We start from the raw sequence: 23,004 nt of genomic DNA, 5'->3' as shown, positions 1-23,004 counted from the left end.
CTACAAGAACCTAGACCAGACTCATAGACTACCAGAGCCCAGACCGGACCTGTAGACTACCAGAGCCAAGACCGGACCCGTAGACTACCAGAGCCAAGACCGGACCTGTAGACTACCAGAGCCCAGACTGGACCCCTAGACTACCAGAGCCCAGACTGGACCCCTAGACTACCAGAGCCCAGACTGGACCCCGAGACTACTAGAGCCCAGACTGGACCGCGAGACTACCAATCCCCGGACCTTTAGAATATCAGCCTTTGGAGCTGGTGATTGTGACATTTAGACACCTGGGCACCATTCCCTCTAAACTGGGTAAAACATAAAACCTTCTAAAAATTAACTCCATAGCAGCCAAATAAAAGGTCACACAGCATTCAGGAAACATTATTAAAGTGGTTATCCAGGAATAGAAAAATCACAGCTACTTTCTTTCAAAAACAGCACATCCCTTGCCTCCAGGTTATGTGTAGTATAACAGTTCAGCTCCATGCATTTCAATGGAACTGAGCTGCAATAATACATCCAAACTGAGGACAACAGTGGTGCTGTTTCTGGAAGAAAGTGTCCATGTTTTTAAGACTGGATAACCCCCTTTAAGACTGTGTGCACACATCTTTTTGACAAAAAGCCATTATTAATGATCATGATCATTAGTTACGGCCGTCATTATAAAATAATGACTATTATTATCTGAACGCTCCAACCCCGAACTCCATGAATACAAAGGTCTGTACAGTATCATTAGTGCATATTATCATCATCTGAAATCCAAGTCCAGTCTCAAGCTTTTTAGTATTGTGCTGGTCAAAAAAAAAGACAAGGTACTGGTCATTTGTGCTCATCTGAGCCGTGACAGCCTGTACTGGCCGAGACTTCCCGTGTTTAGTCTCTTTTTTTCTACCAGCACAAGACTAAAAAGCTTCAGGAGACTGGACCTGGATACAGTAAGTATAGCTGTTATATAGCAGCCTTCAGGAGACTGGACCTGGATACAGTAAGTATAGCTGTTATATAGCTGCCTTCAGGAGACTGGACCTGGATACAGTAAGTATAGCTGTTATATAGCTGCCTTGAGGAGACTGGACCTGGATACAGTAAGTATAGCTGTTATATAGCAGCCTTCAGGAGACTGGACCTGGATACAGTAAGTATAGCTGTTATATAGCAGCCTTCAGGAGACTGGACCTGGATACAGTAAGTATAGCTGTTATATAGCTGCCTTCAGGAGACTGGACCTGGATACAGTAAGTATAGCTGTTATATAGCAGCCTTCAGGAGACTGGACCTGGATACAAGTAAGTATAGCTGTTATATAGCTGCCTTCAGGAGACTGGACCTTGATACAGTAAGTATAGCTGTTATATAGCTGCCTTCAGGAGACTGGACCTGGATACAGTAAGTATAGCTGTTATATAGCTGCCTTCAGCAGACTGGACCTGGATACAGTAAGTATAGCTGTTATATAGCTGCCTTCAGGAGACTGGACCTGGATACAGTAAGTACAGCTGTTATATAGCTGCCTTCAGGAGACTGGACCTGGATACAGTAAGTATAGCTGTTATATAGCAGCCTTCAGGAGACTGGACCTGGATACAGTAAGTATAGCTGTTATATAGCAGCCTTCAGGAGACTGGACCTGGATACAGTAAGTATAGCTGCTATATAGCAGCCTTCAGGAGACTGGACCTGGATACAGTAAGTACAGCTGTTATATAGCAGCCTTCAGGAGACTGGACCTGGATAAAAGTAAGTATAGCTGTTATATAGCAGCCTTCAGGAGACTGGACCTGGATACAGTAAGTATAGCTGTTATATAGCAGCCTTCAGGAGACTGGACCTGGATACAAGTAAGTATAGCTGTTATATAGCTGCCTTCAGGAGACTGGACCTTGATACAGTAAGTATAGCTGTAATATAGCTGCCTTCAGGAGACTGGACCTGGATAAAAGTAAGTATAGCTGTTATATAGCAGCCTTCAGGAGACTGGACCTGGATACAGTAAGTATAGCTGTTATATAGCAGCCTTCAGGAGACTGGGCCTGGATACAGTAAGTATAGCTGTTATATAGCAGCCTTCAGGAGACTGGACCTTGATACAGTAAGTATAGCTGTTATATATCTGCTTTCAGGAGACTAGACCTGGATACAGTAAGTAATAGCTGTTTTATAGCAGCCTTTAGGAGACTGGACTTGGATACAGTAAGTATAGCTGTAACTGTATAGCCACACAGTTCTCTCTATGATGATAGAGATGAGTGCAGGGAGGCAGGTAGAGATTACTGTGTAGCTGTAACTGTATGGACAGCCAGTATACAACACAATACGGCCCAGCCCTCTTCTAGATCAGCTGAGATTTCTAAGTTTTAATGTTGAACTTGATGTTTCTGTGGCTATATTCGTTTGCTGGCCGACATTCTTGTTCTTTAACGCTTTTATTTACTTTACTAATCTGGATGCGACTGATTCCAGGTCATTGCTGCCATCTTCTGGGCTCCGCAGATAATAGGATATTGATCTATTGTAGCAAAAACCCTCAAATCAAGCTCGATGTTGTAGTTTCCCTTTAAGCCATGACTTATACACAGTTTAGCTGTCACTTGCCTCCCCAAAATCTGAAAAATTATTATACTACTGGTAAAAGTCATATATTTTTATTTTACGTGGTGATATATGAATGAACAATAAAATCTTGTGTGGTGGCACCAATGCTGTTACTTCAATACTCTTCATAATATCTCCACCCAGGTACAGTGTGGGTAGACATGGGGGTTGCAGGTTGTCCTCTCAGTCTTCGAAGCAGAAGGTCAGGTCGGTGTCAGACAGCTCCCTCTTATAATAGTCATCTAATAATTCACTCTGAGCCACCGTGAGATGGTCCTTCCAGTCCCCGCAAATGCCTACAAAGACAGATATACAAGGTTGAGGGACCATAAATACTACAATATGTAGAGTCCCAAGTGCACAGTACCTTTTCTCATGAAGGGAGAGACACTGTGGTCCATGACGGAGGAGGGGATGGTGCTGTAGTTGGCCATGCTGTTTTCTTTCATGGTCTTAAAGGTAGTTCGCTGGTGGATCTTCTCCACCATCTCTTCAGGTAAATCCTTCCCTATGAATTTCATCACTTTTCTGATCTCACGTTTTGGGTCCTGCACCAAGAGAATAGGAAATTTTAAAAAGCCTCAAAGCCTACCCTGCTCTTCATCCAATACCAAACCAGATACCACAGGACGATACCATGAATCGGATAGAAAGAGGGAGGAAGTTTACGCAAAACCTGACCTAACATGGCTGGTCTGGGGGAGTTCTGTTCCTGGAGTTCAGATGTCACGATTTTGGCTTCTTTTTCTACATGTGGGTGATGATATAAGCCTCCAGGGGTCTCGTGTCATATCAGCATCACTTCATTTATAGAATTTTATATTCATGAAAATTTTACAACTTTTTGATCTATTTTACTCAACAAAACCAGGAATTACAGATGAAAACTTTGCTGCTTTTTGGTTTGGCTGGGTCGAGAAAGGAGGAGCAGAACGGGCTGACAAGAAGAAACAAGAGGAGGTCCCAGGACAATGCACGGGAGGGCTATCGTTTCCTACCTCTAACATGTCCTCATAGAAGAGGTAGAGGATGTCTTCCTGGTGTCTAATCTTCCACCAGTCCTTCACGTGATCACTCCATGATCCAAAGGCAACTAGGGATAAAAGGACAATGATGAGGTCAAAGTAAAAGCCTGGCAAAGACATAGAGAGATTGCACATGCATGTTAGGAGTTGTAGTTCTACAAGAGTTGGAGCCCAGGCTGCCGACCTAGTTAAAAGATATATCTACTTGCATCAGTGTTTGCACCAGAGAAGGTCACAGTCCAGTCCCCCCATTCCCGACACCTATGGGATAAAAGGAGTTTCCCAGCATTAAAAAAAATGGTCTTTATTTTTTTTTTTTTTTAGAGACAACATGACTCTTGTCTCCAGTCCAGGTGTGGTTTGCACTCCATTCACTTCAATGGAACCAAGTTGCAAAACCTGCACCCAAACTGCAGAGAAGAGTCGTAAGTGGCCATGTTTTTCTAAGGCTGGATAATCCCTTTAAACCATTTTGATACCAGATTGTTTTTGCATCATGAAACAATCCAGCGGGGTCTAATCTGAGGTCTGAATTATTTTAGGGTTTTTTCTGGGCTCTTAATCATTGCAGGGGTCTGACCGGGGTCTAGTAACTTAAAGTGACACTGTCACCTCCTTTTTGCATTCTGACATCTCTACACAGGTGTAAAGGGTAAGTTTTGCAGTTTTCATACCTTATTTTATATCATACGTCATGGGGCTTGTTCAAGTAAAAAGTCATCTTTTATCAACTGCAGATTGTGTTAAGTGGGCGAGGCCTCGTGGCAATAGCGCCACTTAGCCCCGCCCACAACGCCACAGTTGGCCCCGCCCCCTCGCCGGCCATTGGAACAGGCTGGTCTAGACCCCACCCCCTTTACGTCGGCCAACCAACGGGCGTCAAGGGGCGGGGACAATGGTGCTAAGTGGCGCTAATGCCATGAGACCACGCCCACTTAATACAATCTGCAGTTGATAAAAGGACACTTTTTACTTGAACACACACCATGACGTATGATATGAAATAAGGTATGAAAAACGCTAAATTTACCCATTACACCTGTGTAGAGATGTCAGAATGCACAGAGGGGGTGACAGTGTCACTTTAAGGGGTCTCAATATATTCATTGTTTCTGGGGTCTGATTGTGAAGGGATTCCCACAGTACATTTCTCAGTGAAAAGTGTTCATAACTATGAAAAAAATAAAGTGCTGACGTACAAATATAATATAGACTTCCAATTGGGGTCAACCCGTCCACGAAAAAAATAGTCCAAACTCTCTTCTATCTGTCACTTTCCTCCCTCCCGTTTTCAGATTGTTTTGGGCACTAGCCTGCTCCCAGAACTTTGCCCTACCATCTCATGCACACGCACGGGAGTTCCACGTTGTTTTCCCTGTGTGTTAAAGAATTTGTCCTTGATATGTAACCACAATTACCGCCTGTCTTGTTGTTTATTTGTTGTATTATTTGAAATGTGTTTTGCGCCTAATTGGTGCCTTTTGTTAAGAATTCTTTATTTGGAAAATTGAATAAAATTTAGAATTAAAAAAAGAAAAAGAAAAATATTCAAACCAAGACAAAATATTAAGCGCAAAAAAGTCCTTCCACACAAAGCAACAACACCCTAATCACTCAATCAGTCGATCATTCAGCAGCGAGCCCCGGGGCAGACTTCTCGCGCACCGTCGCCGGTGACTTCGTTTTTTTTTTTACTTTTTTTGCACTTAATATTTTGGCTTGGTTTGAATTATTTGTTATTGAAATACTTACACATATATATTTTACGTGTTCTGCTCACTCTGATCATGGTAGCAATAGTATTTGCACGCAGCCCCCTGTCGGTTATACACCCATTGTTATATTTTTCTTTGGGTGAACCTTAGATATCTTGTTCCCTGTTGGGATTTTTAAGTGTTTTTAACAATTTTTGTGGTGTTTCCTGTCATGAATGAAAATAAAATAAATCTTGTGATTTAATATTAATGGCCTGTGTGGGTTTCACGCTTCTCTTGCCTCTTTTCTTACTCTATTGTCTGTGCTTAGATTATAGTTTGCAGACACTGAGTGTCACCCCCGTTGTGCATTATACATACATAGACATAGGTTGAGCCCCCTCTCTCTATTATAGTTTTTGAGAACTGGTCTGAGGTCTAAATAACTTTAGGGATTATGTCTGGGATCTGAATTATTTCAGGGTCTGCTCTGGGGTCTGCGTTATTTTAGGGTCTGCTCTGGGGTCTGAATTATTTCAGGGTCTGCTCTGGGGTCTGAATTATTTTAGGGTCTGCTCTGGGGTCTGAATTATTTTAGGGTCTGGTCTGGGGTCTGAATTATTTCAGGGTCTGCTCTGGGGTCTGAATTATTTCAGGGTCTGCTCTGGGTCTGAATTATTTCAGGGTCTGCTCTGGGGTCTGAATTATTTCAGGGTCTGCTCTGGGGTCTGAATTATTTTAGGGTCTGCTCTGGGGTCTGAATTATTTTAGGGTCTGGTCTGGGGTCTGAATTATTTTAGGGTCTGCTCTGGGGTCTGAATTATTTTAGGGTCTGCTCTGGGGTCTGAATTATTTCAGGGTCTGCTCTGGGGTCTGAATTATTTCAGGGTCTGCTCTGGGGTCTGAATTATTTTAGGGTCTGGCCTGGGGTCTGAGTTATTTTAGGGTCTGCTCTGGGGTCTGAATTATTTTAGGGTCTGGTCTGGGGTCTGAATTATTTTAGGGTCTGCTCTGGGGTCTGAATTATTTCAGGGTCTGCTCTGGGGTCTGAATTATTTCAGGGTCTGCTCTGGGGTCTGAATTATTTCAGGGTCTGCTCTGGGGTCTGAATTATTTCAGGGTCTGCTCTGGGGTCTGAATTATTTTAGGGTCTGCTCTGGGGTCTGAGTTATTTTAGGGTCTGCTCTGGGGTCTGAATTATTTTAGGGTCTGGTCTGGGGTCTGAATTATTTTAGGGTCTGCTCTGGGGTCTGAATTATTTTAGGGTCTGCTCTGGGGTCTGAATTATTTCAGGGTCTGCTCTGGGGTCTGAATTATTTCAGGGTCTGCTCTGGGGTCTGAATTATTTTAGGGTCTGGTCTGGGGTCTGAGTTATTTTAGGGTCTGCTCTGGGGTCTGAATTATTTTAGGGTCTGGTCTGGGGTCTGAATTATTTTAGGGTCTGCTCTGGGGTCTGAATTATTTTAGGGTCTGGTCTGGGGTCTGAATTATTTTAGGGTCTGGTCTGGGGTCTGAATTATTTTAGGGTCTGGTCTGGGGTCTGAATTATTTTAGGGTCTGCTCTGGGGTCCGAATTATTTTAGGGTCTGGTCTGGGGTCTGAATTATTTTAGGGTCTGCTCTGGGGTCTGAATTATTTTAGGGTCTGGTCTGGGGTCTGAATTATTTTAGGGTCTGCTCTGGGGTCCGAATTATTTTAGGGTCTGCTCTGGGGTCTGAATTATTTTAGGGTCTGCTCTGGGGTCTGAATTATTTTAGGGTCTGGTCTGGGGTCTGAATTATTTTAGGATCTGGTCTGGGGTCTGAATTATTTTAGGGTCTGGTCTGGGGTCTGAATTATTTTAGGGTCTGCTCTGGGGTCTGAATTATTTTAGGGTCTGCTCTGGGGTCTGAATTATTTTAGGGTCTGCTCTGGGGTCCGAATTATTTTAGGGTCTGGTCTGGGGTCTGAATTATTTTAGGGTCTGCTCTGGGGTCTGAATTATTTTAGGGTCTGCTCTGGGGTCTGAATTATTTTAGGGTCTGCTCTGGGGTCTGAATTATTTTAGGGTCTGGTCTGGGGTCTGAATTATTTTAGGGTCTGCTCTGGGGTCCGAATTATTTTAGGGTCTGGTCTGTGGTCTAGGGGGTCCGCTGTGGGGTCTGATACCATACTGCGGTCTGGATATATACAGGAATTTGGTTTGTAGTGGGAAATAATTTTGGCAGCCTGATCTGGTAATTTTAGTGTCTGGTTTGGGGTCTAATTTATTTTCTGGGATCTGAGTATATTTTACATGCTGTTCTGGGAATAATTTTATTAATCAGGTTAGAGGTCTGGTCTGACGTTCTCAGATATAATAAGTCTCAAGGTCTGTGAAGTCTGTGAAGTGTTAACAAGACACAGTTATGGTTTAAGGATATTATTATCTGTTGGCCCTGGCCCGTATACTTTATATGGCCAGGAAATTGATAGCACAGTCCTGGCTGGATCAAACTCCCCCAACTTTATCCTCATTTATAGCTAAGGTAAACTGGCTCATAGCCAATGAGAAATATGCTTATGAAAAAAGAGAGGCTCTGAAGAAATTTGATAAAATCTGGGCACGGTGGCTTGACACGCCAGGACTGGCGCCCGCATCGCTTACTAGGGGCAGGACCCCCCCTTCGCCCTCGCCCCCGGATGGAGTACCATCGGGCAGGTGAACTGTCTTTGCTGATTGCTGGATAGCTGAGCATTAACCTAATTTGTATCCAAAGTTATGGAACTCAATCCCAATCATTTTCTCTCATTGTGACGCTTCATCTTTATATTCCTCAGGATGGACTTTATGATACATTGTCTGGGACTTTGCCAAAATATTCTTTATTTTTGTTTCTTTGGGTATGTTGTCTTTTCCAGGGGTGGACTCTGTGTCTGTTCTCCACCCCTGCTGCTGTTGTCTGACCAAAAAATAATAAAATTCTTTTGATTAAAAAAAAAAAAAAGAAAAAAAAAAGATATTATTATCTGTACCTTTCCCCTCAATGAACTTTTGTATAAATTCTTCAAAGGTCCCGGGATCTGGATGCACAATGGCCATGCGGTAAAAGTGATAATATGACACAACTACATCTTTGGGATTTCGGGCCATGTAAATAATCTGCAGGGGGGAAAAGCACAAGATAAAGTTACTGAAATATTCTGCTGATGGAAAATCGGTGATGTCTCAGTCTGTAGAATCACTATATGGCGACACAGTGTGGCCGAGGTCTACCTGGATAAACCTGTTACAGGGCCAGAGAGAGATCTAGTTCTATAGAGACACATAGTTCTGGTCATGTAGGAAAAGGGAGACCTATCTAGTTGTCGGACACTAGAAGTTTTGGACATCAGAAAATAATGATTTAGGAGCCTTATAGTAACGTGAATGAACATGACAGATGTTGATTCATAATTATTTTCAATTATCCAAAGGTTACCTGCTGTGCTAGATTTTTTAGGTTGTCATGTGCCGGAGTTTTGAAATTCATTTATTATGAAAAACAGATCTGCATTTCCTCAATGGAGGCCTAGTCCAAGCCACAGACCATAGCAGGGATTCTTCTGCCATTTGCCATTTAAGATTATTGTAGATTGTTTAGATTATTGTCCAAGACCACCCAGACCAACAAGCCACCCAGAAATCTGGATTTAGAGTCAGATTACCACAAAGTCATCTGGACATGTTGTCCAAGAATAGTCCAAGTCACTAGAAGAGAGAAAGAGCTGGTTCCATTGCTACAGAAAGAGAGCAGGATCTTGGTAGAGACTCTCCTCCGGGAGTGATTACGTACTACAGTGGTAGAGCTCGTTCTTTGGTGCTCATAGATGTGGTTATCTTACAACAGTGACCAGTCAGTCTCAAACAGATTAAGAGGAAGCTATACTTTAAGGCAAGAGATCCAATCCAACATTTTATATAGAAAAAGTCCAGTAGTCTTGTACAGAAAGACAGACAGCAAGAGAGCCAGGCTCTGAAGCGTGGAAAATAGACTTGGTTCTACTAGAAGTACGACTTTTCATATAGAACAGGGGATGAAACCAGCTATACATAATGAGTGGTGAAAGATGTAGGACAAAAACCAACGAAAAAATGGAAAAGAATTCTCATCACACCCGCGTCCACTCAGAAGATCAGGAAGATACTGGTTTGTGATCTGCCATGATCTACACAGAACGCACATCCCACTTCCAGCACCTTGGATTTCTTCTCCCAGAAGCTGCTTGGCAGGAGATGCACGGGTAAGTGAGATTTGATCACGCGTGGAGAATTCCGTCCGTCAAGGACTTCGGTTCCTGAAGGAGAGGTGACAAATTAGACTTATATATGCATGAATCTGCTGGACAAGATAAGTCATGGACTCAAAGATACACGGCCAATGGTTCACCCGGTGCACTGGAGCATCCACTGGTTGGTGTAGCCCCATCAGTTGTGGTGCAATAGAAACCCCATAATATATAATACCCCACTGTGTAATCACTTACCTGTTGGCATGCCAGGCACTGCATACTCCAGAAAGGGCACCCGCTCGAATATGGCTCCACGTTGGGTTTTCGTAACATCTCCATTATGTACTATCAAGTCCAAAATCTCACTCATCCAAGTGGTGCCTGTAAGAAGAGACATTTATCAAACACAGACATCTCCAGTTCCACAATCCACCCTTGGATATTATTGGGTAATAGATGCATTTTTAGCACCAAAATAATTTGGATCTGTCAGTCAAAATGACATTTTGGGTAGGGAGCTGACGATGGCAACAACATGGAGAATCTGTACACGTATCGAGAGGAGTAGATATATGTGCTGATGCGTGGCCAGGTGACCAAAGACAAGTCTCCATAGCCTTCAAGATGGCCGACTATGACTTCATTTAAAGCCATAGAGGTATGTAATCAGAATACAATCAGCCTCAAAACCGTGATCATCCCCTTGTGTGTTATATGTGGATAAAATTCCATGATCTCACCTGATTTGGGGTAAGTAACTATCAGCAGGTCGCCATCTTTAGCCTGGAAACGTTTAACATTTTCCCAGTTTTCTGCAAAGGGTCCCAGGATGGGCATCCCACTCACCACTTTTATTGGAGGGCGGTTAACCATGGCTGTAGGTCCCGCAGCCTAGGAGATGGGAGGATAGGTGGAGAGACTTTACGAGAAAGGAGATTAGAACTGAACTGGGATTACAGCTCTGGATGTAACTAGAACATAAGAAATGATGCAACTTAGGACCAGTGCAACAAGATTCCAGCAAAAGAATAAAACTTTCATGCCAAAATAATACCTTATGCACCTTTTTTTTAAGACAAGACAATGCATCATTCATTGCTGTCTCAAGGGAATTTCATGGATCTTTTTGTGGATCTTGGCATTTAGGCAATTTGGGTACTTGAGCAATGCCACAGGCGGAGAAGCTGACCGATAGTGAATGCAGCAGGTTCTGCAGCTCTAAGAAGGGAACTGGCGGGACTGGTGAGTAGGGAGGACAGGAGGGATGTGAGAGCTGAAGGAAACAATGCATTCTGGGACTTGTAGTACTGAGCAGATGCTCAACCAGGAAGTAGTATGGTACAGGAGAGTACATGGGGAGATGATTATATACCAACAAAACAAATGGTTTTTCTGTAATTTTAGAACTGGGGCAGATGTGTAAGAAATTCTATGTGCTGCTGCAGCATATTTCCCTCTAACGTCTGAGTACCCCTTTAATAGGCAGGATAATCACCCATGTACTATTATATCTCGTCTTTACTCTCTCTCTCTCTCAGCTAAAGTTCCCACTGTACTTCAGGCTCCATTTTATACATTCATTCCTTACATGGTGACCGTCATTTCAAACAACATATTTATAAACCATTTCATCCTTACCCCAGATAAACAGCTCTAAAGTATTGGCTACTAGGTGTCTCTTTTCCCTGCAACCTGCTAACCACTGCCTGTTGTTATAGGAATTCTGTCTCTAGTAACAGATAAATCGAGACAGAACACAAGAAATGGGGTGGGGCTTAGATGCTATGTGCAGAATGAAAGATTATGTAACTGCTAGCTGAGCCAGTCAAAATTGTGCCAAAAAAGTCAAAAAAGGTAAATCAAGGCTTCCCTCTCATCTTTCATCACCCTTAAACCTCAGACTCTGCTTGTGTAAAGAACAGTGGACCTAATGCTGTATGCCCATGGTGCTGCAGTGTAATCTCTCCCTCCTTTTACCTACTTAGCAGAAGTTCAGTATTTTGTGTAACCCTGCCCTTACTGTCCTGCTGCTGTTTCTTATATGTCCACTCACACAGAATCTTGCAAGGTTCAGCAAGCTGTTTTGCAGCCCCCCGCCCCCTTGCTTCTTTCTTTTCATTATCAGCCAAAGTTGCCTACATTAAAGAGGAGCAAAGTGAAAACAGGTTTGCTTAGTCCATTATAACCTATGGAGGGGGGAGGGTCCGAGGGGTATGAGTGAGCATGGAGAGCAGACAAGTAGCAGTTAGCAATTTGGAGACTGTCTGGGCACATAAAACGCTGGATTCATAGGTCAGAAAGGTCAGTGCTTGTCTGAGAGCTTGGTGACAGAAGATTGCAGGATGATGTGCTGTACAGGGCTTCCTTTTGTCCTTCCTGTGCTCACTCATCCCCCTTGACCCCTCCCCTCTCCATAGACCATAATGGACACAGAAATCCTGCTTCTTCTGAGGTGAAGGAGGAAGGTAGTGAGTTTTGTGAGTACAAAAGGAAACTCTTTTGCTTAATAAAACCTATTACAGAGGTTATTAAAATCGCTTGTACTATTGATAGTTATTGATTTTGCAAAGTGACATTTACATGACTGTTAGACTTTGCAAACTGCACCTGACCTGGAGACAAGAGCGGTGCTGTCTCTGGAAGAAAGTGGCCATGTTTTTCTAACACTGGAGAACCCCTTTAATGCTGAAGATCTTTTGCGTTTTATTGGCCGGACATTTTGAGGAAAGAGACTGTTATGTTCTTCTTTACAGACGGGATATATCTATGGTGTTGTAGAGAGTCCAAAAGTTATGAGTCAGCAAAACTGTCCGACTCCTCGGCCAAGGCTCTCCCTTCCTCATAGTCTCCCGACCGTAGAAGAGGAAATCGCACAGAACACATGGGAGCAGAGTACACTCTGTGGGGGAGATTTATCAAACATGTAAAGTGAAACTGGCTCAGTCGCCCCTAGCAACCAATCAGATTCCACCTTTCATTCCTCACAGACTCTTTCGAAAATGAAAAGTGGAATCTGATTGGTTGCTAGGGGCGACTGAGCCAGTTTCACTTTACTCCATGTTTGAGAAATCTCCCCCTGTGTTTTTATATCTGTAACCATGGAGACACATAAATCTGCATTGCTTACAGAGTTCCTCATCAAGTTTAATGAAGGTTCTTTGCCAAGTTGCTCCATTCCTTATAACGGAGGATGGGGCATACATAGAGCAGGATGGAGCATACATAGAGCAGGACGGAGCATACATAGAGCGGGACGGGGCATACATAGAGCAGGATGGAGCATACATAGAGCAGGACGGAGCATACATAGAGCAGGACGGAGCATACATAGAGCGGGACGGGGCATACATAGAGCAGGACGGAGCATACATAGAGCAGGACGGAGCATACATAGAGCGGGACGGGGCATACATAGAGCAGGACGGAGCATACATAGAGCAGGACGGAGCATACATAGAGCGGGACGGGGCATACATAGAGCAGGATGGGGCATACATAGAGCAGGACGGAGCATACATAGAGTAGGATGGGGCATACATAGAGCAGGACGGAGCATACATAGAGCAGGACGGAGCATACATAGAGCAGGACGGAGCATACATAGAGCGGGACGGGGCATACATAGAGCAGGACGGAGCATACATAGAGCAGGACGGAGCATACATAGAGCGGGACGGGGCATACATAGAGCAGGACGGAGCATACATAGAGCAGGACGGAGCATACATAGAGCGGGACGGGGCATACATAGAGCAGGATGGGGCATACATAGAGCAGGACGGAGCATACATAGAGTAGGATGGGGCATACATAGAGCAGGACGGAGCATACATAGGGTAGGACGGAGCATACATGGAGCAGGATGGGGCATACATAGAGCAGGATGGAGCATACATAGAGCAGGATGGAGCATACATAGAGCAGGATGGAGCATACATGGAGCAGGATGGGGCATACATAGAGCGGGACGGGGCATACATAGGGTAGGACGGAGCATACATAGAGCAGGACGGAGCATACATTGAGCAGGATGGAGCATACATAGAGCAGGATGGGGCATACATAGAGCAGGATGGGGCATACATAGAGCAGGATGGAGCATACATAGAGCAGGATGGAGCATACATAGAGCAGGATGGAGCATACATGGAGCAGGATGGGGCATACATAGAGCAGGATGGAGCATACATAGAGCGGGACGGGGCATACATAGGGTAGGACGGAGCATACATAGAGCAGGATGGAGCATACATAGAGCAGGACGGGGCATACATAGAGCAGGATGGGGCATACATAGAGCAGGATGGGGCATACATAGAGCAGGACGGAGCATACATAGAGCAGGACGGAGCATACATAGGGTAGGACGGAGCATACATAGGGTAGGACGGAGCATACATAGAGCAGGACGGAGCATACATAGAGCAGGATGGGGCATACATAGGGTAGGATGGGGCATACATAGAGCAGGACGGAGCATACATAGAGCAGGATGGAGCATACATAGGGTAGGATGGGGCATACATAGAGCAGGACGGAGCATACATAGAGCAGGATGGAGCATACATAGAGCAGGACGGGGCATACATAGAGCAGGACGGAGCATACATGGAGCAGGACGGAGCATACATGGAGCAGGACGGGGCATACATAGGGTAGGATGGGGCATACATAGAGTAGGATGGAGCATACATAGGGTAGGACGGAGCATACATAGAGTAGGATGGAGCATACATAGAGCAGGACAGGGCATGCATAGGGTAGGACGGGACATACATAGAGCAGGACGGGGCATACATAGAGCAGGATGGGGCATACATAGAGTAGGATGGAGCATACATAGGGTAGGACGGGGCATACATAGGGTAGGATGGGGCATACATAGGGCAGGACGGAGCATACATAGAGCAGAACGGAGCATACATAGAGCAGGATGGAGCATACATAGGGTAGGACAGGGCATGCATAGGGTAGGATGGGGCATACATAGGGTAGGATGGGGCATACATAGGGTAGGATGGGGCATACGTAGAGCAGGACGGAGCATACATAGAGCAGGACGGAGCATACATAGAGCAGGACGGAGCATACATAGAGCAGGATGGAGCATACATAGAGCAGGACGGAGCATACATAGAGCAGGACGGAGCATACATAGAGCAGGATGGGGCATACATAGGGTAGGATGGGGCATACATAGAGCAGGACGGAGCATACATAGAGCGGGATGGGGCATACATAGAGTAGGATGGGGCATACATAGAGCAGGGTGGAGCATACATAGAGTAGGACGGAGCATAAATAGAGCAGGATGGAGCATACATAGAGCAGGACGGGGCATACATAGAGCGGGATGGGGCATACATAGAGTAGGACGGAGCATACATAGAGCAGGACGGAGCATACATAGAGCGGGACGGGGCATACATAGTGCGGGACGGAGCATACATAGGGTAGGACGGAGCATACATAGAGCAGGACGGGGCATACATAGAGCAGGATGGGGCATACATAGAGCAGGACGGAGCATGCATAGAGCAGGACGGGGCATGCATAGGGTAGGATGGGGCATACATAGAGTAGGATGGAGCATACATAGAGTAGGACGGAGCATACATAGAGCAGGACGGGGCATACATAGAGCGGGACGGAGCATACATAGGGTAGGACGGAGCATACATAGAGCAGGACGGAGCATACATAGGGTAGGATGGGGCATACATAGGGTAGGATGGGGCATACATAGGGTAGGATAAAGCATACATAGGGTAGGACGGGGCATACATAGGGTAGGACGGAGCATACAAAGAGTAGGATGGGGCATACATAGGGTAGGACGGGCATACATAGGGTAGGATGGGGCATACATAGGGTAGGATAAAGCATACATAGGGTAGGACGGGGCATACATAGAGCAGGATGGAGCATACATAGAGCAGGACGGAGCATACATAGAGCAGGACGGGGCATACATAGAGCGGGACGGAGCATACATAGGGTAGGACGGAGCATACATAGAGCAGGACGGGGCATACATAGGGTAGGACGGAGCATACATAGAGCAGGACGGAGCATACATAGAGCAGGACGGAGCATACATAGAGCAGGACGGAGCATACATAGGGTAGGACGGAGCATACATAGAGCAGGATGGGGCATACATAGAGTAGGATGGGGCATACATAGAGCAGGATGGGGCATACATAGGGTAGGATAAAGCATACATAGGGTAGGACGGGGCATACATAGGGTAGGACGGAGCATACAAAGAGTAGGATGGGGCATACATAGGGTAGGACGGGCATACATAGGGTAGGATAAAGCATACATAGGGTAGGATAAAGCATACATAGAGTAGGATGGAGCATACATAGGGTAGGACGGGCATACATAGGGTAGGATGGGGCATACATAGGGTAGGACGGGGCATACATAGGGTAGGATGGGGCATACATAGGGTAGGATAAAGCATACATAGAGTAGGATGGAGCATACATAGGGTAGGACGGGCATACATAGGGTAGGATGGGGCATACATAGGGTAGGATGGGGCATACATAGGGTAGGATGGGGCATACAAAGAGTAGGATGGAGCACTCCTAAGAGCCAGGGCAGCGTGTGCAGACTAGCAGAACCTCCCCCCCCCCCCCACATCGATCAGGCCACCCCAGTCTTGTCAGCCCTGTCTAGTGGAGGTTCCCCATGGAGGATTGTAGTATATAAGCACTGCGGCTGCACCCCGGATTGTGAGCAGTAACCCCGGGATAAGAGTGCAGAGCCTACCTGAGGGATGGCACAGCCTGGCACACAAGTATTCATTAAGGAAGAGACTGAACGGGACGAAGCAAGGGGCAGACCCTGCAACTTCTAAGAGAGGTCATGTGACTGTGAGAGGTGGATTTGGCATGGTAGCAATTAAAGAAACAGTCACAGACCAAGATGGGGGGAGATATTAAATGTTCTTTCTTCTCTCAGTACAGAGGTACACTACGCTTGGTGGTTACTCTTATACCGGGCACACAAGCCAGATGGTGCTGATCACTATAGGTGGTGCTGATCACAATACTGTAGATGGTGCTGATCACTATAGGTGGTGCTGATCACAATACTGTAGATGGTGCTGATCACTATAGGCGGTGGTGCTGATCACTATAGGTGGTGCTGATCACTATAAGTGGTGCTGATCACAATAGATGGTGCTGATCACTATAGGTGGTGCTGATCACAATAGATGGTGCTGATCACAATACTGTAGATGGTGCTGATCACTATAGGTGGTGCTGATCACTATAGGTGGTGCTGATCACTATAGGTGGTGCTGATCACTATAGGTGGTGCTGATCACTATAGGTGGTGCTGATCACTATAAGTGGTGCTGATCACAATAGATGGTGCTGATCACAATACTGTAGATGGTGCTGATCACTATAGGTGGTGCTGATCACTATAGATGGTACTGATCACTATAGGTGGTGCTGTTTACTGTAGGTGGTGCTGATCACTATAGGCGGTGCTGATCACTATAGTCAGTGGTGCTGATCACTATAGGTGGTGTTGCTGATCACTATAGGCGGTGGTACTGTTCACTATAGTCAGTGTTGCTGATCACTATAGGTGGTGCTGATCACTATAGGCGGTGTTGCTGATCACTATAGGCGGTGGTGCTGATCACTATAGGCGGTGCTGATCACTATAGGCGGTGTTGCTGATCACTATAGGCGGTGTTGCTGATCACTATAGGCGGTGGTGCTGATCACTATAGTCAGTGGTGCTGATCACTATAGTCAGTGGTGCTGATCACTATAGTCAGTGGTGCTGATCACTATAGTCAGTGGTGTTGATCACTTTAGTCAGTGGTGCTGATCACTATAGGCGGTGGTGCTGATCACTATAGTCAGTGGTGCTGATCACTATAGTCAGTGGTGTTGATCACTTTAGTCAGTGGTGCTGATCACTATAGTCAGTGTTGCTGATCACTATAGATGCTGCTCTTGTCACTCTTGAACAGTCAGTAATACCTGTTTTCATTATTCTACAATAAATGTTCTATGTTTATACATCCTGGACTTCCCTCTGTTTTTGGGGGCAGCTCTGGCAGATTTGAGTTTGGCCTTTTTCCCCCCTTTTTGTACATTATTCTTTTACAGAACGCACAAAGCCCAAGGGAAAAAAGGTGGCGCTGAATCTGCTCACCTGCTCCACTGCATATACCTGTACGGTATCACACAAGGTGCAGCCGCCTGCCTTCCTTTTCTTTCCTTTCATTTAGTATAAATACTGCTGCTGCGCTGTACATAATCTAGTGTAACCAAAGCCCCCGGTCAGTGCACAGTCTAGTGAATTTGTTTCCCCCGGTCAGTGCACAGTCTAGTGTAACCAAAGCCCCCAGTCAGTGCACAGTCTAGTGTAACCAAAGCCCCCGGTCAGTGCACAGTCTAGTGTAAATGCTGCCCCCAGTCAGTGCACAGTCTAGTGATTATGTTGCCCCCAGTCAGTGCACAGTCTAGTGATTATGTTGCCCCCAGTCAGTGCACAGTCTAGTGATTATGTTGCCCCCAGTCAGTGCACAGTCTAGTGATTATGTTGCCCCCAGTCAGTGCACAGTCTAGTGATTATGTTGCCCCCAGTCAGTGCACAGTCTAGTGATTATGTTGCCCCCAGTCAGTGCACAGTCTAGTGATTATGTTGCCCCCAGTCAGTGCACAGTCTAGTGTAAGTGCTGCCCCTGGTCAGTGCACAGTCTAGTGTAAGTGCTGCCCCCGGTCAGTGCACAGTCTAGTGATTATGTTGCCCCCGGTCAGTGCACAGTCTAGTGATTATGTTGCCCCCAGTCAGTGCACAGTCTAGTGATTATGTTGCCCCCGGTCAGTGCACAGTCTAGTGATTATGTTGCCCCCAGTCAGTGCACAGTCTAGTGATTATGTTGCCCCCAGTCAGTGCACAGTCTAGTGATTATGTTGCCCCCAGTCAGTGCACAGTCTAGTGATTATGTTGCCCCCAGTCAGTGCACAGTCTAGTGATTATGTTGCCCCCAGTCAGTGCACAGTCTAGTGATTATGTTGCCCCCAGTCAGTGCACAGTCTAGTGATTATGTTGCCCCCAGTCAGTGCACAGTCTAGTGTAAGTGCTGCCCCCGGTCAGTGCACAGTCTAGTGTAAGTGCTGCCCCCGGTCAGTGCACAGTCTAGTGATTATGTTGCCCCCGGTCAGTGCACAGTCTAGTGATTATGTTGCCCCCAGTCAGTGCACAGTCTAGTGATTATGTTGCCCCCAGTCAGTGCACAGTCTAGTGATTATGTTGCCCCCAGTCAGTGCACAGTCTAGTGATTATGTTGCCCCCAGTCAGTGCACAGTCTAGTGTAAGTGCTGCCCCTGGTCAGTGCACAGTCTAGTGTAAGTGCTGCCCCCGGTCAGTGCACAGTCTAGTGATTATGTTGCCCCCGGTCAGTGCACAGTCTAGTGTAAGTGCTGCCCCCGGTCAGTGCAGTCTAGTGTATATGCTGCCCCAGGTCGGTGCACAGTCTAGTGTAAGTGCTGCCCCCATGTTAGTGCACAGTCTAGTGTAACCAAAGCCCCCGGTCAGTGCACAGTCTAGTGTAACCAAAGCCCCCGGTCAGTGCACAGTCTAGTGTAAATGCTGCCCCCAGTCAGTGCACAGTCTAGTGATTATGTTGCCCCCAGTCAGTGCACAGTCTAGTGATTATGTTGCCCCCAGTCAGTGCACAGTCTAGTGATTATGTTGCCCCCAGTCAGTGCACAGTCTAGTGTAAGTGCTGCCCCTGGTCAGTGCACAGTCTAGTGTAAGTGCTGCCCCCGGTCAGTGCACAGTCTAGTGATTATGTTGCCCCCGGTCAGTGCACAGTCTAGTGTAAGTGCTGCCCCCGGTCAGTGCAGTCTAGTGTATATGCTGCCCCGGGTCGGTGCACAGTCTAGTGTAAGTGCTGCCCCCGGTCGGTGCACAGTCTAGTGTAAGTGCTGCCCCCATGTTAGTGCACAGTCTAGTGTAACCAAAGCCCCCGGTCAGTGCACAGTCTAGTGTAACCAAAGCCCCCGGTCAGTGCACAGTCTAGTGTAAATGCTGCCCCCAGTCAGTGCACAGTCTAGTGATTATGTTGCCCCCAGTCAGTGCACAGTCTAGTGATTATGTTGCCCCCAGTCAGTGCACAGTCTAGTGATTATGTTGCCCCCAGTCAGTGCACAGTCTAGTGTAAGTGCTGCCCCTGGTCAGTGCACAGTCTAGTGTAAGTGCTGCCCCCGGTCAGTGCACAGTCTAGTGATTATGTTGCCCCCGGTCAGTGCACAGTCTAGTGATTATGTTGCCCCCGGTCAGTGCACAGTCTAGTGTAAGTGCTGCCCCCGGTCAGTGCAGTCTAGTGTATATGCTGCCCCGGGTCGGTGCACAGTCTAGTGTAAGTGCTGCCCCCGGTCGGTGCACAGTCTAGTGTAAGTGCTGCCCCGGGTCGGTGCACAGTCTAGTGTAAGTGCTGCCCCGGGTCGGTGCACAGTCTAGTGTATATGCTGCCCCCGGTCAGTACACAGTCTAGTGTATATGCTTAATTAACTTTTTCTATATTTGCTTGATCTTATATAGATATCATCTGTCTCATCTGGGGAGGACAGTATGGTGGAAAGCTACCTGGCAGGATTCTGTGGGGGTTGGGGGGCACAAGGTGGATGGGTTATGTTTGGGCTAGGGAATGGAAAGGGTCAGGTGTCGATGTTACTTGGTGGGGGCTCTTTGGGAAATAGAGGATGTGATGTGGCAATGCTCTGTGAGGGGGATGGAGGGGCCCCAAGCACACAAAGGACGTCTGTAGGGGAGAGGATGGAAGGAACAGACAGGGGCAGTGTAAACCAAACGTCACTACAAAACATGGACAAGTCTCAGGAGGATCCTCCTCCATCCCTGCAGCCAATCCTCCTCCATCCCTGCAGCCAATCCTCCTCCATCCCTGCAGCCAATCCTCCTCCATCCTTGCAGCATGGGCCTGCCACTCTTTCCCATCCCAGCTCCTGGGTCGTTTCCATAGCATAGGCTGCATCCCACTGCTGCCACCTACTGGACGCAATCATTCCTTCTCCTCTAGAATCAGTCTCAAGGATTATCAGCTAAACCTCCAGAAAGAAGAGTCACTCATCTTTAGACAGCTTGGAGGTCTCTCCAATGAGACAGGTTACCCGCTCAGACCTATGTCAATGGACTCTCCACCAGACAATGAGTGGCAAGGACCCCGGAGCAGCTGCCTACAGATGGGGAACTCCTTCTTTTCGGGAAGTTTTTGACTATTTTAAGGGGTTCTCCAACCATTAGAGGCTGGAGAAATGTAAGAAATATATGCAGGGCTAAGAAATTGCTATGAAACAATAAAAATGTTATAATACATTGTGCTTCTCCAAGACCTATAGAGTATGACCTACACTAATACTGTTACCCATGGGGCTATGCTCTGGTGTGGTACGTCCTTTAACCTACAACCCCACCCCGCCCCAGACCAGAACTGTTTACCTCTGGAGTTAAAGGCCCTAACAGGTGACCCGATCACAGTGATCAGCACTTGGTTACAGTAGCTGCACATGATTGATCCGTCCTGTGGCCCTTTTTGGCTATTAGGCCCCTGTAGTGTTATGTGCCTGTGCGGTGGGCTGTATTCCCCTGGTTGCTGCTGACAGTTCATGATAGGAGTTGCCACATATAGTGGTACAGTACATTAGAGGACAGTGGTACAGTACATTAAAGGGGACAGTGGTACAGTACATTAGAGGACAGTGGTACAGTACATTAAAGGGGAAAGTGGTACAGCACATTAGAGAGGACAGTGGTACAGCACATTAGAGAGGACAGTGGTACAGTACATTAGAGGACAGTGGTACAGTACATTAGAGAGGACAGTGGTACAGTACATTAGAGGGGACAGTGGTACAGTACATTAGAGGGGACAGTGGTACAGTACATTAGAGAGGACAGTGGTACAGTACATTAGAGAGGACAGTGGTACAGTACATTAGAGGGGACAGTGGTACAGTACATTAGAGGGGACAGTGGTACAGTACATTAGAGAGGACAGTGGTACAGTACATTAGAGTACATTGGTACAGTACATTAGAGGGGGCAGTCGTACAGTACATTAGAGAGCACAGTGGTACAGTACATTAGAGGGGACCGTGGTACAGTACATTAGAGAGGACAGTGGTACAGTACATTAGAGGGGAGCAGTGGTACAGTACATTAGAGAGGCCAGTGGTACAGTACATTAGAGAGGACAGTGGTACAGTACATTAGAGGGGACAGTGGCACAATACATTAGAGAGGACAGTGGTACAGTACAATAGTGGGGAGCAGTGGTACAGTACATTAGAGGGGAACAGTGGTACAGTACATTAGAGGGGACAGTGGCACAATACATTAGAGAGGACAGTGGTACAGTACAATAGTGGGGAGCAGTGGTACAGTACATTAGAGGGGAACAGTGGTACAGTACATTAGAGGGGACAGTGGCACAATACATTAGAGAGGACAGTGGTACAGTACATTAGAGGGGAGCAGTGGTATAGTACATTAGAGAAGACAGTGGCACAGTACATTAGAGAGGACAGTGGTACAGTACATTAGAGAGGACAGTGGTACAGTACATTAGAGGGGACAGTGGTACAGTACATTAGAGGGGGCAGTGGTGCAGTACATTAGAGAAGACAGTGGTACAGTACATTAGAGGGGACAGTGGTACAGTATATTAGAGGACAGTGGTACAGTACATTAGAGAGGACAGTGGTACGGTACATTAGATGGGACAGTGGTACAGTACATTAGAGGACAGTGGTACAGTACATTAGAGAGGACAGTGGTACAGTACATTAGAGGACAGTGGTACAGTACATTAGAGGACAGCAGTACAGTGCATTAGAAATTCCTTCTTTTGTATATAAACTCTTACCTGTACCAATGATGGTTGATAAGTGCACTAAGATCCTTTCTTCTGGGGTTATGTGTGCAGCGAGGAGGGGGAAGTCTTTGGCCAATATGTTATCGTCAAGCGTTTTGATAGTTGGTCTTTCTGACATCTGGTAAGTAGCACGCAAAACACTAAGTCACAAGTCACAAAAGTTGGAGAAACGCCTTGCTGAACATATCTCTGCTATATCTGCTGCATCCAGACTCGCGCTCAGTAAATCCTTATCCGGCCTGTCCAGGCATTGCGTTGAATGCCGCCAGGGTGCTGTGTCTTTTTTAACAGCATGCAGAGAAGAAAAGGTTAAACAGACTTTTACCCTTTACAGTTGCACACTCTGTCCATGAACTCCGTCCAGTCACGTGCTGAGACAGATGTTAGAAATGTAAACTTGAATATTGGTCCATGCAATGATAATCTAATGAGGAGTAAATGTAAGGGCTTAAAGACCTAAGTAGTTATCCATACATTGTTCTCCGTAATTCGGACAAGGTAGGGTCAGTCGTGG

General features: G+C 46.3%; 1 protein-coding gene across 4 annotated transcripts; it reads right to left on the bottom strand.

Annotated features, from left to right (window-relative positions):
- Window positions 1–2,635: 2,635 nt before the first annotated feature.
- LOC138801559 (sulfotransferase 1A1-like) lies at window positions 2,636–22,757 on the bottom strand. 4 transcript variants are annotated; one of them, XM_069984509.1, is made up of 8 exons: window positions 22,482–22,757; window positions 10,291–10,441; window positions 9,806–9,931; window positions 9,519–9,616; window positions 8,315–8,441; window positions 3,600–3,694; window positions 2,969–3,149; window positions 2,636–2,897 (listed from the first exon to the last, which is right to left on the bottom strand). In XM_069984509.1, exons 2-8 carry the CDS (start codon window positions 10,421–10,423, stop codon window positions 2,785–2,787), a joined length of 873 nt encoding a protein of 290 aa, XP_069840610.1. In that variant the 5' UTR covers window positions 10,424–10,441; window positions 22,482–22,757; the 3' UTR covers window positions 2,636–2,784. The 4 variants fall into 4 exon arrangements, with proteins under 4 accessions (XP_069840610.1, XP_069840609.1, XP_069840608.1 ...); XM_069984508.1 differs by having other exon boundaries at window positions 10,291–10,521; window positions 22,482–22,756; XM_069984507.1 differs by lacking the exon at window positions 22,482–22,757 and adding an exon at window positions 16,334–16,418 and having other exon boundaries at window positions 10,291–10,521.
- Between the last annotated feature and the right edge of the window lie 247 nt (window positions 22,758–23,004).

The sequence above is a fragment of the Dendropsophus ebraccatus genome, chromosome 9 (genome assembly GCF_027789765.1).
Source record: "Dendropsophus ebraccatus isolate aDenEbr1 chromosome 9, aDenEbr1.pat, whole genome shotgun sequence".
Taxonomy (NCBI): Eukaryota; Metazoa; Chordata; class Amphibia; order Anura; family Hylidae; genus Dendropsophus; species Dendropsophus ebraccatus.
The sequence above is the reverse complement of the archived record's forward strand: the minus strand, read 5'-3'. Positions and strand labels throughout refer to the sequence as shown.

Coding starts and splice junctions, on each gene's coding strand:
- LOC138801559 (XM_069984505.1), bottom strand. CDS start 16,369: ATGAATACTTGTGTGCCAGGCTGTGCCATCCCTCAG. Junction 9,932..10,290: donor AGTTACTTACCCCAAATCAG/GTGAGATCATGG, acceptor CTCTTCTTACAG/GCACCACTTGGATGAGTGAG. Junction 8,442..9,518: donor TCTGGGAGAAGAAATCCAAG/GTGCTGGAAGTG, acceptor TCCCCCCTGCAG/ATTATTTACATGGCCCGAAA.